The sequence below is a fragment of the Eretmochelys imbricata genome, chromosome 23 (genome assembly GCF_965152235.1).
Source record: "Eretmochelys imbricata isolate rEreImb1 chromosome 23, rEreImb1.hap1, whole genome shotgun sequence".
Taxonomy (NCBI): domain Eukaryota; kingdom Metazoa; phylum Chordata; order Testudines; family Cheloniidae; genus Eretmochelys; species Eretmochelys imbricata.
In genome coordinates this window covers 13,547,385-13,564,753 of record NC_135594.1, presented here as the reverse complement: position 1 = coordinate 13,564,753, position 17,369 = coordinate 13,547,385, and the positions used below count along the sequence as shown (strand labels likewise).

The window sequence follows — 17,369 nt, the reverse complement described above, 5'->3', positions numbered from 1 at the left end:
GGGCACCTGGCACTGGCCAATGTCAGCAGACAGGATACTGGGCTAGATGGACCTTTGGTCTGACCCAGTGTGGCCGTTCTTATGTGTTAGCTGTAGTCAGAGCTACAATATCAAAGAGGGAAGACCCAAGGGAAACCCCAGCAGGAACCATCCTGCTAGCGACGCTTGTCTACTGAGAGTCCCATCGGAGCGAAGAACACCGGGGAGGATGTGAAGATGGCCACGGCTGTAATTGTTGCACAGGGTTTTGTAGGATTTCTCTCTGCAGGACTTTACTTAGCACTGGGGCCAGCACTGACGGCCAGGGGAGAGCCCCCTAGTGACCTCTGCCCCCACTCCCTGCAGCACAGCGCCCCCCAAGCAGTGCACTGGGGTATAAGGGCCAGCAGTGACGGCCAGAGGAGACTGCCCCTCTACTTAGCCCCTTCCCCTGCAGCATAGCACCCCCTAGTGCAGCAGGGGTATTGAGGCCTGTCATGGACTTCCAGGGGGTGCCCACTCTTGGCCGTGCGGTCCCTGGGGGGAACCCCCTTTAGTGCAACAGCCCTTCTCGGGGGTCGACACTCTCTCGGGGGTTAGGCCCCTCTGCCTCCTAGAACTGCACCTCTCTGAGCCTTAGCACGTCTGTCTCTGCCATGGGTCCCTGCAGGGAGTCCACTCGGTCTGGAGCCCTGGGGCCTCCACTCCCAGAGGGAATAATGCCCCCCTGATCTCTAGCCCGGAGCGACTCTCAGCCAGCGTAACACAGGAGGGTTTATTGAGCATCTGAACGCAGCACAGGAAACTCTCCGGGCCTCAGGCCTGGCCTCCCTCAGCACAGCACATCCCAGTCTGCCCTGCATCCAGGTGGGCTCTGCCTGCTCCCTCCCTCCAGCCCCGAGCCCCCCTGCTTCATAACTGGGCATCTGATCTCACCGGCCAGAAGCCCGCCTCTGTCCATTGTCTTCTCTCCAGATAAACAGGGTCACCTGGGCCTCCTCTCCCCTCTTCTGTCCTCTGGCCCCTCTGGCTGGAACCGGCTGGTCCGGTTACCAGGGTCCTCTCTCCTCAGCCCATTGTCCTCCCACTGGCCAGACCCAGCTGTGACTCCTGAGCTGGGCCTCCCGGTCACCAGTCGCTGGGGTCTCCATTCTCCAGGCCATTAGCCGGGGTCCCAAGTTCCCTCGCGGGTCCCCTGTACCAACAAACTCCCTCTCCCATCACCTCGTGAAACTTTAAACTCGTAAAGTTTCAGTTCTTAACAGCCAGAAATTTTCTGTTGTGAATGGATCCACTGACTTTCCTGTTGAAAGATGTGTGGAGAGCTTTGAGAAGGTCTCAGATGGAGTGAAAGCTGTTAAGAAAGTTAAACAGTCCTCTAACCAAGTGGCTGTGTTTGGCCAGCTTGTTGGGGAGACAAGGTTGTTGAGAGAGGAATGTTTCCATGCTAGTTCTGTAAGTAAACAGTATGTGGCCCAGGTCAAGATGGGGGCTCTTAACCAAGAGAGCCCGAATTGCAGCCCTCCAGACTGGAGCGCTGGGAGAAGACCCAATCCCACTTTGACCCCCTGGGGTTTTGGGGTGGCCAAAGGGCACGGGCCACATAAACCTTCCTACATGCGGCCTGCGAGTGCTATCGACCACCCCCGACCTAAGGGAGGGTGTGAAACTGGAAGGGCCTGGTGTAACTCCCACCAAGGAATGGGAGAGATGCTGGGGCATCCATGGGAACATTGGTGGTTTCGAACTTCCCCAGGTCACCAGCTAAAGTGACCCCGCTCAGTTCGATCTCGAAGGGGGGAGAGATGTGACGAAGCAGGACAGTTCTTAATGTTTCCTCTGAATAGTGTGGGGGCGCCTCAGTTTCCCCTATGCAGTTCTTAAGTATCTAGGTGGTGGGATAAGGGTGTATGATCCTTGCAGAGCCCTAGAGGGCAGGTGTGTGCAGGGGTCTGAACACAGAGAAGGGCCGACACCCTGTTTCCTGGCACCTGAGGGCCTGGCCCTTCCCCCCTGCAAGGTGAGAGCTAAAGGGTTGGAGAACAAAGGAATCCGGTGCCCTCCTGGCACCGAAAGGGACAAAGCCCGGAGGACCCCGCGTGGGCAGACTCGCTGTGGAAAGCGCACGGAGGGGCAGAGGAGGCTGAATGCTCCGAGGTCAGACCCAGGAAGGTGGAGCCGGGGGAGCTGTGTGTCCTGCAGACAGGCTCCTCCCAGAGAGGAGACTTCCCCAGAGTCCTGCCTGGCTTCGTAGGGAGCAGTTCCAGCGCATCACCTGGGGACTCCATGACACCCCCCAACTGCGGCCCCAAGACCGGAGAAGCTCTGTCCCCACACCCCGGCCAGGGGCCCAATGGGGAGTGAGGACGGCAGCTCCGCCGCTCTTCGGGCTCGGTGGCAATTCGGCAGCGACTGCTTGGGGTGGCAAAATTGGTAGAGCCGCCCCTGGCTCCAGGGGCCCCCACTTGGCCAGGGCCCCTGGGAACACAGGCCCCATAGGCCCAGTGGCTGATCCACCACTGGTTGCAGAGAGTGGGGGGCGATCCCTGTGTCGGTGTTTCAGCCCCTTCCCCCGCCCCGACAGACGCTGGTTCTGTTCCTGCAGGGGAAACCGACACGTTCACGGTCAGTGCAGCCGTGGGGAGAACCCCCCAGATCCACCCCCAAGAGCTCCCTCCCCTGCACTCACAGCCCCCCGTTCGCAAGGCCTGGGGAAAGGTGGGTCTTGTGTGACTCCCGCCGGTCACAGACTCTATTTCCAACCCTGGGGCGGGGGGCAGAGCTGCAGGGGGCCACTGGTCAGGCTCCCTGGCTGGCCTCAGGTGGGGTGGGGCGCGGCAGGTGATCTCTCATACAGCCGGGTTCTGAGCTACATATGGGTGAACCCCCTGCCCCCGAGCCCCATGGACAGGCAGTGCCAACCCGGGTAGGGGACAGACTCCCAGAGAGGCTGGACGAGGGATGGACTGAATTGGGGTGGAGGGGAAGTGGGGGGCTGTGTCTCCCCTGTTTAACTCCTGTTTCTTGTCGATAGCAGGGTGAGAATTTCTCAAACCCACCATCTGGGTGAGCCCCAGCAGGGTGGTGGCTCTCGGGGGAAGCGTCACCATCCGCTGTGAGGGTTGGCTCCCAGCCCTCCCAGCAAAGAACCCAGGGAATGAATGGACCCTAGAGACTGGACTCTGTGTGATGGGAGTTCGTCACAGTTTTCAAAAGTGTTCTTCCTTGTGGGGTGGCCCCAGTCTTGGGGGATCTCAGTGTTGGGAACACTGGGGCATGGCCACTAGGTAACTCGAGGGGATGGAAGACCACGAGTGTCGATGAAACCCCCTCGCCCTAGGCCCAGGTGTCCTTGGCCCCCCCTCCCGCCTGGAGACACTCGCAGCAGCTCTGCGTACTAGGCCCAAGTGTCCTTGTCCCCCCCGCCTGGAGGCACACACAGCAGTTATGCTGAGAATCTGCAACAATATGTTGCAGAGTCAGACTGCCTGAAACTAAGCAAGGCCAAACAGGGGAGATACGGAAGAACAATGCTGAATAAAGCAGCTTTATGTATAGTTTAACAAATGATACAGAGAATCAGGGAACTAGCTGGGAACTGGATTGGCTGGCTACATGGATACTTGGGGCAGCTTGCTATTGGATAAGTATGCTGAGAAAAAGGATGTATAAAAGCCTGTGTAACTTCCTGCTCTGTTGTGCAGGATTTGAGATTTTATTCTCCCTGTACCTTTTTGCAGCTGCAAATAAACTTTTCTGCTTCTCCACCCCGTTGTGATAATTGGGTGTAGCACACCGGGTAACGAACCACTCAAGCTGTTGTTCAGCCTCTCGGCACTGGGTGCCGGCAACATCAAGGTAAATAGGGTCCCAAGAACGAGGGAGCTGAGGCTCGGTGTCTGTGGGGCTGGGAGCCCAGCTGCAGGAGGGAATGTGGTTTGCTGGGCGTTGCAGGGAGCTGGCTTTGCTCTGACTGCTTTAGATTTGGGCAGGAGATTGCAGAGAAACCGGCTGATGGGGAAGAAAGGGGCTGAGCGCAAAACAGGCTTCCTGGGGCTGCAGCCCCCGGTGCAGTTCCTCATTCCGCTCGCACTCGGGCCTCAGGCTGGGTGGAGCTGGACACTGTGGTGTTGGTGGCAGCGCTGGGGGGCCCCCCACTGCCCCATCATGGCGTCTGCTCTCACCGTCATCCTCCTCAGTGAGTATCGAAGACAGCCAGGGCGTGTGGCCATGCGGGGCGGGGGGGATCTGAGACCAGGGCGTGTGGCCATGGTGGGGATCTGAGACCAGGGTGTAGGATCTAGTTGCTCTGGGATGTGACCCCTTAACACCACTTTTCTCTCCAGGCTGCTGGCTGGCGGGGCACAGCGGGGCGTGGGGAGGTGAGTATCAGTCTGTGGGGAGGGTGGTAACATCAAGGATGGGGGAGGGGGTGCGTGGGGTGGGGAAAAGAGGAATCGAGCCCTGAACCTTCCCGAAAACACAACCCAAACTCGCCCTGTGAAGACCCGTCACAGTTCTCCTGTGCCCCGACCCCATGGAGTAACTAGGAGCCGAATCTGGCTCCCAGGCTCTGACAAAGAAGCCAGGATTTGAACCGTTCACTGGTTCAAAGTTTTACCCCTCCCAGGCTGTGAGGATCGGCGGGGGGGACACCTGGATTTATTTCAGTTCATACAAACGCTAACAGGGCCTGTCCGTGGGCTCTAGATCCCCAGGGGAACCGAAAGGTTCCCGGTCAGAGCAGCCATGGGGGAGAACCCCCCAGATCCACCCCTGTCCCGAGATCCACCCCCAACCGCTTCCTACCCTGCACTCACAGCTCCCTGTTCCCAAGGCCTGGGGGAAGGTGGGTCTTGTGTGACTCCCGCGGGTCACAGACTCTATTTCCAACCCCGAGGCGGGGGGCAGAGCTGCAGGGGGCCCACTGGTCAGACTCCCTGGCTGGCCTTAGGTGGGGCCGGGGGGACAGGTGATCTCTCATGCAGCTGGGTCCTGAGCTACGTATGGGTGAACCCCCTGTCCCCAGGGGCAGGCAGTGCCATCCCTGGTAGGGGACAGACTCCCAGAGAGGCTGAATGACAGATGAACTGAACTGGGGCGGGAGGGAGGCAGGGGTGGGGTGTCTCCCTTGTTTAACTCCTGTCTCTTGTTCAAAGCAGGGCGAGAATTTCTCACGCCCACCATCTGGTCCAGCACGGTGGTGGCGCTCAGGGGAAGCATCACCATCCGCTGTGAGGGTTGGTACCCGGGCATGAAGTTCTTTCTGCTTAAAGCCCTGGGCCTAGCAGAGAGGACGCCCGGCCGGGGAGCTGCAGAGCAGGGGGGGCCTTTCCCAGCCGACATATCAGTTAGGGGGTGACGGGCGGAGCTGAAGGTTATAAACCTCAGTGTGTAGTAGAGACTTGTACAGTCCCCTACAAGTCAGGGGTGGTGCAGTGCACAGAACCCAGGAGCCCTGGACCCCGTCCCTCCTGCTGTCACCCCACTCCCTTCCCAGAGCTGGGGAGAGAATCTGGCTCCCAGCCTTCCTAGAAGAGAATCCAGGGAGTGAACGGACCCTGGAGACTGGCTGTGATGAAGCGGGACTGTTCTTAATCATTCGTCTGAATAGTGTGGGTGTGCCTCAGTTTCCCCTATGCAGTTCTTAAGTATCTAGGTGGTGGGGTAAGGGTGCGTGATCATTGCAGAGCCCTAGAGGGCAGGTGTGTGCAGGGGTCTGGACACAGAGAATGGCCAACACCCTGTTTCCTGGCAACTGATGGCCTGGGCCCTTCCCCCCTGCAAGGTGAGAGCTAAAGGGTTGGAGAACAAAGGAATCAGGTGCTCTCCTGGCCCAGGAAAGGGACAAAGCCCAGAAGAGGAGGCGGGGCTGGAGGGAGTTTCAGTTTGGGGCTGGCTGGGGACATGGAGTGAAAGGCAGATATGGTTCTCTGGCTCACTGCCCCCCAAAATGGACCCAGCTGAGGGGTCCCATTCTCTGCACCTACGAGCTCTGTTTTAGACCATGTTCCTGTCGTCTAATAAACCTTCTGTTTTACTGGCTGGCTGAGAGTCACGTCTGACTGCGAAGTTGGGGTGCAGGGTAAAACAGAACGTTTATTGGACAACAGGAACACAGTCCAAAACAGAGCTTGTGGGTACCCCCAGGACCCCTCAGTCAAGTCCTTCTGAGGGAGCAGGGAGCTTAGACCCCAGCCCTGGGGTCCCCTGTGTTCCTCCACCCAGCCCCAAACTGAAACTAAACCCACCCAGCCGGCTCTCTCCTGCAGCCTGTCTTCACATTCCTGGGCAGAGGTGTCACCTGGCCCCAACCCCCCCTGGCTCACCTGACAGGCTCTCAGGTCTCCCATCCCAAGGGCACATTCCCAGGTCAACACTCCCCCCTCCCTGCTGTCCCACATCGTCACATCTCTCCCCCCTTCGAGACTGAACTGAGCGAGGTCACTGTGACCAGTGACCTGGGGAAGTTCAGGGCCCCCTCTCCGGGACAGTGCATCCACTATCAGGTTGGCACTTCCCTTCACGTGGACCACATACATGTTGTAATCTTGCAGGAGCAGGCTCCATCTCAGGAGCTTGGCGTTGGCTCCTTTCATCTGGTGCAGCCAGGTCAGGGGAGAGTGGTCGGTGTAGACAGTGAAGTGTCGCCCGAAGAGATAGAGCTCTAGTTTCTTGAGGGCCCACACCATGGCCAGGCACTCCTTCTCGATGGCCGCGTAGTGTTGCTCCCGGGGTAGCAACTTCTTGCTTAGGTACACGATGGGGTGTCTCTCCCCCTTTTCATCCTCCTGCATTAACACCGCTCCCAGTCCCGTGTCTGAGGCGTCGGTGAACACCACAAAGGGCTTGTCAAAGTCTGGGTTTGCCAGAACTGGGCCACTGACCAGAGCCTCCTTCAGCGCCCGGAAAGCCTTCTGGCACTGCTCGGTCCAGACCACCTTGTCTGGCTTCCCCTTCTTGCATAGCTCAGTGATGGGGGTGGCTATGGCACTAAAGTGGGGCACAAATCTTCGGTAGTATCCTGCCATCGCAATAAAGGCTTGGACCTGCTTTTTGGTGTGGGGAGCGGGCCAATCTCTGATCACCTCCACCTTGGCTGGTTCCGGCTTTAGGCGGCCACTCCCCACTCAATGGCCCAGGTAAGATACTTCCGCCATCCCCTCCTTGCACTTCTCCACTTTTACAGTCAGCCCAGCCCCCTGGACTCGGTCCAGCACTTGTCTAGCCTGGGACACGTGGTCCTCCCAGGTCTGGCTAAAGACACAGATGTCATCAATATACGCCATGGCAAAACTCTCCATCCCCCTCAGGAGCTGGTCCACCAGGCGCTGGAAGGTGGCCGGCACTCCCTTGAGGCTGAAAGGCAGGGTCAGGAACTCATAGAGCCCCAGAGCGGTGATAAAGGCCGATTTCAGCCGGGCATCTGCATCCAGCGGCACTTGCCAGTAGCCCTTTGTAAGGTCCATGGTGGTGAGGTACCAAGCTCCTCCCAGCTTGTCTAGGAGCTCATCCGGCCTGGGCATGGGGTAGGCATCAGATACAGTGATGGCATTGAGTTTCCGATAGTCCACACAGAACCGGACCGACCCGTCCTTTTTGGTATGGATGCAGCACCCCCCTGTCCTCAGCTTGCTGGGCAGGGGTTAGCTGATCCGAGAGGGGAATTGTTTCCAGGGGGGAACCAGCTCTGGTCCCAGGGAATAGATCTACTAAAGGGTCATCTCCCTGCTCCTCCCAATGTCCACACACGGTCAACACCACATTCCCCCTGTCATAATATGGCTTCATCATATTCACATGGTACACCCGGTAGTGGTGCGCCCGGTTCGACAGCTCCACCACATAGTTTACCTCACTGAGCTGCTTGAAACCTTGAAAGGGCCCTCCCAGGCGGCCTGTAGTTTGTTCTTTCTCACGGGGATGAGAACCATCACTTGATCCCCGGTGACGTAGGCACGGGCCCGCGCCGTGCGGTCATACCAGACCTTCTGCTTCTTCTGGGCTCTGGCCAGAGTCTCCCTGGAGAGGCCCATGAGTTCAGCCAGTCTCTCTCGGAAGATCAGGACATACTCCACCACTGACGCACCATCGGGAGTGGTCTTCCCCTCCCACTTGTCTCTCATCAGGTCCAGGGGCCCCCTCACCCTCCTTCCATATAACAGTTCGAAAGGCGAAAATCTGGTAGACTCCTGGGGCACCTCCCTATACGCGAACAGCAGGTGAGGTAAGTACTTGTCCCAATCCTGCGGTTGCTGGTTCATAAAGGTTTTCAGCATCATCTTTAGCGTCCCGTTGAACCTCTCTACAACCCCATTGGATTGGGGGTGATAAGCTGAGGCCCAGTTGTGCCGGACCCCACATTTCTCCCACAAGCACTGGAGCAGGGCCATCATGAAGTTGGACCCTTGGTCTGTCAAGACTTCCTTGAGGAACCCCACTCGGCTGAAAATGGTCAGGAGAGCATCTGCCACGGTGTCTGCTTCAATGGAAGCTAAGGGCACTGCCTCAGGGTAGCGGGTGGTGCAATCTACCACCATCAGAATGTATTTCTTCCCTTACCTGGTCATCTTGCTGAGAGGCCCCACGATGTCCATGGCCACCTTCTGGAAAGGCTCCTCTATGATGGGCACCCTGAGTCCAGAGCCTCCAGCCCTCTGGCGGAGCTGGCCTGGGGTACTCTTCCCTCCGGAGCAGGTGGTAAACTGGTAGCCCCCCTTGCCTGGGTCATCTGCCCCTCGTCCAGCTGAGTCCCTACCCAGTTAACCCTGGGTAGGTTGGGTCTGCTCAGTTTGTCCCTGAGCCTGGGGCAATGGGTCCGTACGTGACCTCTCTGGCCACAGTGATAGCAGCTCAGGTCACGTTGGTCCCCTCGAGCGGGTCGGAGGGGCCCGACCCCAGGCGTTCCCCTATGGAGGGGGTTCTCCCTATTTCCCCGCTGGGAGGCCCCCTGGTGACTCTCTCTCTGCATCGGGGGGGGCTGTTCTTTTGGGACTCCTCCCGGTTACCCCCTGACCGACTGTTCACAAACTCGTCGGCCAGCTGCCCTGCGTGCTGAGGGTTCTCGAGCTTTTTGTCCACCAACCACAGCCTCAGGTCGGAAGGGCACTGTTCATACAGTTGCTCCAGCACGATTAGGTCAAGCAGGTCCTCTTTAGCTTGGGCCCCAGCTGTCCACTTGCGGGCATATCCCTGCATCCGGTTGACCAGTTGTAGGTAGGTGACCTCAGGCGTTTTACGCTGACTCCGGAACCTTCTCCGGTACCTCTCGGGGGTCAGCCCAAACTCACGGAGCAGGGCCTGTTTGAACAGTTCATAGTCCCCTGCCTCTGTCCCGTCATTCGGCTGTACACCTCCACGGCTTTGGGGTCCAGTAAGGGGGTTAGAAACTGGAGCCTGTCTGCAGGGTCAACCCTGTGCAGCTCGCAGGCATTCTTAAAGGCCGTCAGGAAGCTATCTATGTCCTCCCCCTCCTTCCGCTGAGCCAGGAAGCACTTATCAAAGCTCCTTGCCGACTTGGGTCCCCCCTCACTCACCGCAGCCGGGGCCCCACTGCTCCTCAGCCTGGCCAGCTCCAGTTCATGCTGTCTTTGTTTCTCCTTCTCCTCCTGCTCATGCCTACGTTGCCTCCCCTTCTCCTGACGCTCCCGCTCCTTCTCCTGATGTTCCCGCTCCTTCTCCTGAAGTTCCCACTCCTTCTCCTCCTGCTCATGTTGACATTGTTTTTCATGATCCTCCAGCTCCCTCATTTTCATCTCCCTCTCCCATTCCAGCCGCCTCCGCTCCAGGGATGCACAGCTCCACCACACAGCTCCACCAGGTCGCTCTTAAGGCGTTTAGCGTACATCTCCCTGCTGGCCACTTGCAGGCCTGGACAGCTTTCTACGGTTTCCAGGAAAAACCCCTCGTATGCCAGTCCTTTTTGAGGTCACCACCTCCTTACCAGGGTCGAGCTTCAGACTCCTCCGCCCCTGGGACCGCTCACTGCAATCCCCTGGGGACCCTGTTACTGCAAAAGTCCTTCTCTGGTCACACACCCCCAGGGGTTAACCGCCCCCTGAAACCGTCTCTCTCTGAATCTTCAGCACACCTGGTCCCCGTCAATCCCCCTTCGTTTTACTGTTCCCCAGTCACTTACTGCAGGAAGCGCCATCCATGGGGTGCAGTACATCGCACCTCTGCCACCAGTTGTCACGGAGTGTGGGGGAGTCCAGGCCCTGCACCCCTCTTCCAGGGATTCACTGAGACTCTCAGCCAGCCAGTAAAACAGAAGGTTTATTGGACAACAGGAACACAGTCCAAAACAGAGCTTGTGGGTACACCCAGGACCCCTCAGTCGAGTCCTTCTGGGGGAGCAGGGAGCTTAGACCCCAGCCCTGGGGTTCCCTGCATTCCTCCACCCAGCCACAAACTGAAAACTAAACCCCCCCAGCAGGCTCCCTCCTGCAGCCTCTGTCCACATTCCTGGGCAGAGGTGTTACCTCCCCCTCCCCCTCCTGGCTCAGGTGACAGGCTCTCAGGTCTCCCATCCCCAGGGCACATTCCCAGGTCAACACTCCCCGGACATCATCGCACCAGACCCCTGGGGCTGCCTGGGACAGAGAGATGCTCCCCACCCCTCTTGCATGCTGGAGCGGGGGCGGGGGGGTGGCGGGGGCATTAGGCTGGCTCTGATGCAGTGAGGAAAGCAGCGAGCTCGCTGCCTACCCCCACTGGGACAGCAAGGGCAGTGCTGAGCACAGTGGGAGCTGAGACCCCAGCTGAGTGGGGGGAGACACATGCTGGGCAGGGGATCTGTGGGGAGCGGCAAGGTGCTTGGTAAAGAAAGTCTGGATGAGCCTAGGCAGCGTTGTGAGCCGCTGGCTGTGTCTAGTCAGCAGGGTGGGAAGGCGAGGAGAGTGGAAGATGAGTGTCCCTGGACCTTACCTATTACCTGGGTGGAGAATTGTGACAGTGAAGGAAACGTGCCTTCAGGGGTATTGACTTGCCTATGGAGGGAGCTACCCTGATCTCCAAGCAGTTGTCTGTGACCAGCCTTGTGTGCTGGGACAAGGGGAATGAGATCCCCAGCTGTGTGTCTGGGAAAGGAGAATGTGACTCCGGCTCTTTGTCTGTGGAGCAGACAGAAGGGGCCTTTCAGCCTGTGATGGTTGAGGGTCGTGCAGTTGTCTCAGAGTTGGTTCTGGATTCAGCTAAAGCCCAGGAAGGAATGGTCCTAAGTTTGTGTCTGCTCAGGAGAATGGCCCTGTAACTAGGTCGCATTCAGTTAGTGTCTATGCAAAATCCCAGAGACCAGACAATTCTGGTGCTTGTATTTTGCCTGTTGCTAGTGTGTTGTTGGAAAGGGTGTAGCAACTCTGTCTAATCAGGGTGAGATCCTAGCCAGGGCACAAGGAGAGCATGAAGGTGATGTGATTGTGTTACCTACTGAGGGTGCGGAAACCTGTAGCAAGAAGGAAAAGATTCCTGAACTTGTGTGTGGCAAAGGGAAGGAGAAGGCTTCTGACCTGTTATCTAGGAAGTCTGTAAGTTTGCCTGAAAGGGGATTGTGTAGGAATCTGCCGGATGGGCCAGAGGTAATTCTGGATGTAAGGGAGACCCAGAAAGAGTCTGTTGTTACTCAGGAAAGTGTTGCTCTAGAGCAAGCCCTAGGTGAAGAGGGTAAGAGCAGAATTTCTGTGAGGGGTGAATTGTTGCATAGAAAAGCCCCTCGGGAAAGGAATCCTCATGGAGTCTTTGCAAGCAGTTTACTGCAACTGAAGGGTGTGAAAGTGATTTAATCAAGAAAGTTTCAGTTCCTAAAGGCCATCAATTTTCTGTTGTGAATGGATCCACTGACTTTCCTGTTGAAGGATCTAGTGTGGATAGCTCTGAGAAGGTCTCAGATGGAGTGAAAGCTGTTAAGAAAGTTAAAGAGTCCTCTAACCAAGTGGCTGTGTTTGGCCAGCTTGTTGGGGAGAAGACCCAATCCCAGTTTGACCCCGTGGGGTTTTGGGGTGGCCAAAGGGCAGAGGCCGCATAAACCTTCCCACATGCGGCCTGCGAGTGCTATCGACCACCCCCGACCTAAAGGAGGGCGTGAAACTGGAAGGGCCTGGTGTAACTCCTACCAAGGAATGGGAGAGGTGCTGGAGCATCCATGGGAACGTTGGTGGTTTCAAACTTCCCCAGGTCACCAGCTAAAGTGACCCCACTCAGTTCGATCTCGAAGGGGGGAGACATGTGATGAAGTGGGATTGTTCTTAATGGTTCCTCTGAATGGTGTGGGGGTGCCTCAGTTTCCCCTAGGCAGTTCTTAAGTATCTAGGGGGTGGGGTAAGGGTGTGTGATCATTGCAGAGCCCTACAGGGCAGGTGTGTGCAGGGGTCTGGACACAGAGAACTGGCCGACACCCTGTTTCCTGGCAACTGATGGCCTGGGCCCTTCCCCCCTGCAAGGTGAGAGCTAAAGGGCTGGAGAACAAAGGACTCAGGTGCCCTCCTGGCCCCGGAAAGGGACAAAGCCCAAAGCGGGAGGAGGGGCAGGAGGGAGTTTCAGTTTGGGGCTGGCTGGGGACATGGAGTGAATGGCAGACGTGGTTGTCTGGCTCACAGCCCCCCAAAATGGACCCAGCTGAGGGGTCCTGTTCTCTGCACCTACAAGCTGTTTTAGACCATGTTCCTGTCGTCTAATAAACCTTCTGTTTTACTGGCTGGCTGAGAGTTACATCTGACTGCGAAGTTGGGGGGCAGGACCCTCTGGCTTCCCCAGGATCCCTGCCTGAGCGGACTCGCTGTGGGAAGCGCACGGAGGGGCAGAGGATGCTGAATGCTCCGAGGTCAGACCCAGGAAGGTGGAGCCGGGGGAGCTGTGTGTCCTGCAGACAGGCTGCTCCCAGAGAGGAGACTTCCCCAGAGTCCTGCCTGGCTTCATGGGGAGCAGTTCCAGAGCATGGCCCGGGGACTCCATGACACTGGCCTAGCCTGTCTCCTGCTAGGAGACAGAGCTTTGGGCCCCCAGGGACTGGGGTTGCTCCATGTCTCATGCTGTTAGCCCAGGGCTCAGAGGAAACTCTGGGCCACTGTGGAAAGGCATCCAGGAGCCCGTCCCCAGGCCTGCCAGGTCTGACCCACCACTGAGGCCGCGTGGTGAGGATGGACGCCAGGACTGAGGGACGGGGTCTGCGTCTCACAGTCTGTCTGCTTCCCCCTGCAGAGCCCAGCTACCCCAAACCCAGCATCTCCCTGAGCCCCAGCGGGGGGGTCTCCCTGGGGGAAGCCGTGTCCGTCTGGTGTCGGGGGCAGCACCAGGGCGTGCGGTTCGTGCTGAATAAAGAGGGACGCCATTTCCCAGCTGCGGATCCGAAAGGGTTTGAGGCTGTGTTTTCCATCAGCAACGTGAGCTGGGATGACAGGGGGAGCTACAGCTGCTCCTATCACAGCAGATCGGGGTCAGCCGCCGCATCGTCCCCCAGCGACCCCGTCGAGCTGGTGGTGAGAGGTGAGGGGCCCGGCTCGGCATCCCCATTCCCAGCCCCAGCCAGACCCTCACAGGGGCTCGGTTCTAATGGGACGCTCAGAGCCAGCTCTGCCCTGAGCCCTGACGGGATGCCCATCATAGAATCATAGAATATCAGGGTTGGAAGGGATCTCAGGAGGTATCTAGTCCAACCCCCTGCTGAAAGCAGGACCAAATCCCCAATTTTTGCACCAGATTCCAAAATGGCCCCCTTAAGGATTGAACTCGTAACCTTGGGTTTAGCAGGCCAATGCTCAAACCACTGAGCTATCCCTCCCCCCATGAAGCAGCAGCCCCTGGAGACTCGGGGCAGGGAGGTGACTTTAACGCTGCCCCTTGTGGGTAGGAGCCGTGAGTCGCTATTTAATCCTGTGATCCCCTCCGCTCTGTTCTCCAGGCCCCGCCCCAGGCAGTGCCCCGGCCGGAGCTGAATGAGGCAGGGGCTGCAGGGGAAGTGGTGGCTTGGTGGACACAGTGCTGGGCTGGGACCCAGGAGATCTGGCCCAGCTCCTGGCGCGGCCACAGACTCTGTGTGATGGGAGCATGTCATGATTTTCAAAAGTGTCCTTCAAAAGGGCCTCAATCTTGGGGGACCTCAGGCCAAGCGCCAGAAACCGAGATGCCCACAGTTAGTGGAGACCTGTGCAAACGCTGGCCTCAATAGCGCTGGATCCCTTGTGTTGGGGGAGCATGTAGGGTCCCTGCCATGTTCAGGGCCCCTTTGTGTCAGGCGCTGCATAAACACAGAGTGAAGAAATGGTCCCTGCCCCTGGGAGCTCACTAACAAAGTGAATCTGGCTGTGCCTCAGTTTCCCCTTGTGTAGAATGGGGATAATGATGCCTCCCTGCCTCCCGGGGGGCTGGCAGGGTGACTCCCTTTCTGTGTGGGGCTCAGGCCCTGTTGTGCTGGGCCGCGGAGACAAGCCCATGTGTCGCTGTGTGTCCAGGGCAGGCCAGATGCAGTAAACAAGGCAGGGGTCACAAACGGGCATAGGAGGATCCCAAGCACTAGGGAGCCGTGGCTCGGTGTCTGTGGGGCCGGGAGCCCAGCTCGCAGGGCCGGGATTCTGGGTGGGGGGACTCTGGGATCTGGGAGAGAATCTCTGCCCGGGGCCCTGGATCTGCCTGTGGCTGGAGCCTGCCTGGGAGTCCGGGGCTGGGTGGGCGCCCGGGTCTTGTTCTCACATCCTGTCTCCTGTGCGCAGATCCCAGCTTGCCCCGACCCTCCATCTCTCTGAGCCCCACTGGGGTCACCGCCCCAGGGGTAAACGTCACCATCTGGTGTCAGGGGCAGCCCCGGGACGTGAGGTTCTTCCTGCACAAGGCTGGAGACCTGAACCCGCCGCGACACATGGACCCTGCTGGGGACGGGGCCGAGTTCCACATCCCCACCGTGGGCCGGCAGCACGGAGGGAGCTACAGCTGCAGCTACCGGCCCCGATCAGAGCCCTTCGTCTCCTCGCAGCCCAGCCACCCCGTGCAGCTGGTGGTAGCAGGTGAGGGGCCCGGCTCCACGTCTCCGATCCCAGCCTCACACCCAGCCAGATCCCTCGGGGCTTCGCACTGATGGGACGCTCAGAACCAGGGTCTGCCCTGAGCCCTGGGCCCAGCAGAGGGGACACCCAGGCGTGCAGCCGGGATGGAGTCACTTGGAGGTTCCCCAGCCGGAGGAGGTTCAGGGCAGAGGGAGGGGGGATCCCTTCCCCCAGGGGCAGCTGCAGAGAAGGCGGCTTTTCCCAGGGGGATGTTCCCCCCTGTTGCTCTCGTTCTTGGGACCCACAGAGGAGGTTGGGTCTTGGGTCCGGGGTGGGGGACAATTACTGTGGAAACAGGTCGTGGTGCCCAGGGGTGGGTGGGGCTGAGACATCAGGTGGAGGGGCAACCCCGGACCCACAGCTCCTCCTGTGCCTCCTGATCTGCAGACCGCAGCCGGGAATTTGCTGGGGGATCCCAGGGGAGGGACAGGATCTGGGGGACTGGGCTGTGAAATTGGGCCCAGAGTCCTGGGGCAATAACCCCTCATTATTGGGCCACATGACATCCCCCTGGCAATAGGAGTGAGCATTACCCAGAATTTCCATGGTTCTTGCTTCCCCTCCCCACACTGGGGTCTCAGGGGACCCCCTGACCCTCTCCCCAATAGATGTTCTCCCGCCTCTGGCTGCGCCTTGGTCCCCAGGGCCCTGGGCACCACCCGACTGTGGGGGGCAGCGGGTGATGTTCCAGCCTCCCCCTGCACGCTCTGCCTGGCTGTGTTTGGCAGTAGCCAAGATACCCCAGGGATGGGCTCACTGCACAGCAGACTGCCCTTGGCAGAGGCACCTGTGGGGTGGACAGAGGGGTCCTATGGGGACAGGGAGCCAGGGTGGTTCCCTGCTGTGGGGGGCTAAGACCCTGAGGCTCTGATTGTCCCCATCCCCTGGTCTGGTCTTGGCGTGCCGGGTGTCTCGGGGGCAGATCGTCCACCTGGGAGCCCCCTTCATTGGGGAAGCTGAGGCTCAGCCCCCTGGGGCAGCAGGACATGACCTCACCTGAGGGGTCTGGCCCTAGGGAGATCTCAGAGCTGCAGCACCTGGGAGACCCCCAGAGGGGGGCTGGGCTGGACCTGCTGGATGGGGTGTTGGGGGCTCCACTCCTGGGGCAGAGCTAGCTGCTGATCTCCCCATCTGAGCTGCCAAGTGACTCTCCCCTTCCCTCTGCAGCAGCCCCCCCGGGACACCAGGATTTCACCTACGCCAACATCGCCAGCCTGGTGCTGAGCGCCATGGTCCTGCTCGTCAAGGGGCTGATCCCGGCTGAGACCTATTACAGTCGCCCGAGGGAAGTGCCCTAGGTGAGGTGATCCCCCCCTTCTGAGCCCCTTGCTGCCCCCAGGACTTGGGCCCATGGTGACACGGGCCCCTCTAACCCGCCGTCTCTCTGTGCCCCCAGGAGTCTGGATCCGGCCGTGCAGGGAAGAGAATCTCCCCGGGGGACGAGCCGCTTCCCCTCGGGGGACTGAGATGCCAGCACAAACCCCCCTGCCCCCAAATACCCCTGCCTCAGAGAATCCCCACCCCAAAATAGCTCCCGACCTGACAGCAGCTCCCCTGGATTGAACCCCCAATGCCATGTGTGACACTGCACTCCATATGTTTATGGAAATATGCTTATGAGTGTAACTATAATGTAACTGGAATATTCTTTAAGCAAAAGGTCTCTTGGAAGGTATCATTACAAAACTTATGATCTACTGAGTGTGGTCATCCTATTTATATGCATGTATCATTCTTGTATCTAAAACTCGAAATATGACGTTAACTCTGAAGTCAATTAATGGTGGTTTAGAATCTTGATGGCCCCCATTGACTAGGACAATTGGCTGTAGATGGTTTATTTACCTGCAAGCCTTCTTATGGACATGGGCACCAGCCTGTGGGTAATGAAGAAGGAGGTCTCACAGGGACATGTGACCATGTCACCTGATACTGGAATCGATCTTAAGCCTGGTGCTTTTCCATTTAGAAGGAGGGGTGGGAACCCAGAGAGAGACAAAGGAGTCCCGCCTTAGGCCAAAGGTATAAAAGGGGGTGGAACAGAACAAAGGGGGCTCCCAGACATGGGGAATCGCCTAGTTACCACCTGAGCTAAAACTAACAAGGGCTGTTCCGGGGAAAGGATTGGGCCCAGACTAGGAAGGAGGCTAGTCTGGGAAAGAAGCTTCTTGGAACAGCTCTAAGGGGGAGATTTACCTGTATTCAGTTTCTTAATGCATTAGGATTAGACTTGTGTGTTTTGTTTTATTTTGCTTGGTAACTTACTGTTATTACTTGAAACCACTTAAATCCTACTTTTAATACCTAATAATATCACTTTTGTTTATTAATTAACCCAGAGTAAGTGATTAATACCTG

General features: G+C 58.3%; 2 protein-coding genes across 2 annotated transcripts in view; one reads left to right on the top strand and one right to left on the bottom strand.

Annotated features, from left to right (window-relative positions):
• LOC144279334 (alpha-1B-glycoprotein-like) overlaps positions 1-17,369 on the bottom strand; it is a 937,253-nt gene that overhangs the window by 709,165 nt on the left and 210,719 nt on the right. The gene's annotated exons all lie outside the window — the stretch shown is intronic.
• LOC144279010 (alpha-1B-glycoprotein-like) overlaps positions 4,002-17,369 on the top strand; it is a 78,925-nt gene continuing 65,557 nt past the window's right edge. Inside the window, 5 exon segments of the mRNA XM_077840425.1 lie at positions 4,002-4,177; positions 4,326-4,361; positions 5,139-5,219; positions 13,174-13,458; positions 14,682-14,972. Of these exon segments, the coding sequence (XP_077696551.1) occupies positions 4,147-4,177; positions 4,326-4,361; positions 5,139-5,219; positions 13,174-13,458; positions 14,682-14,972 (724 nt within the window). The 5' untranslated portion in view covers positions 4,002-4,146.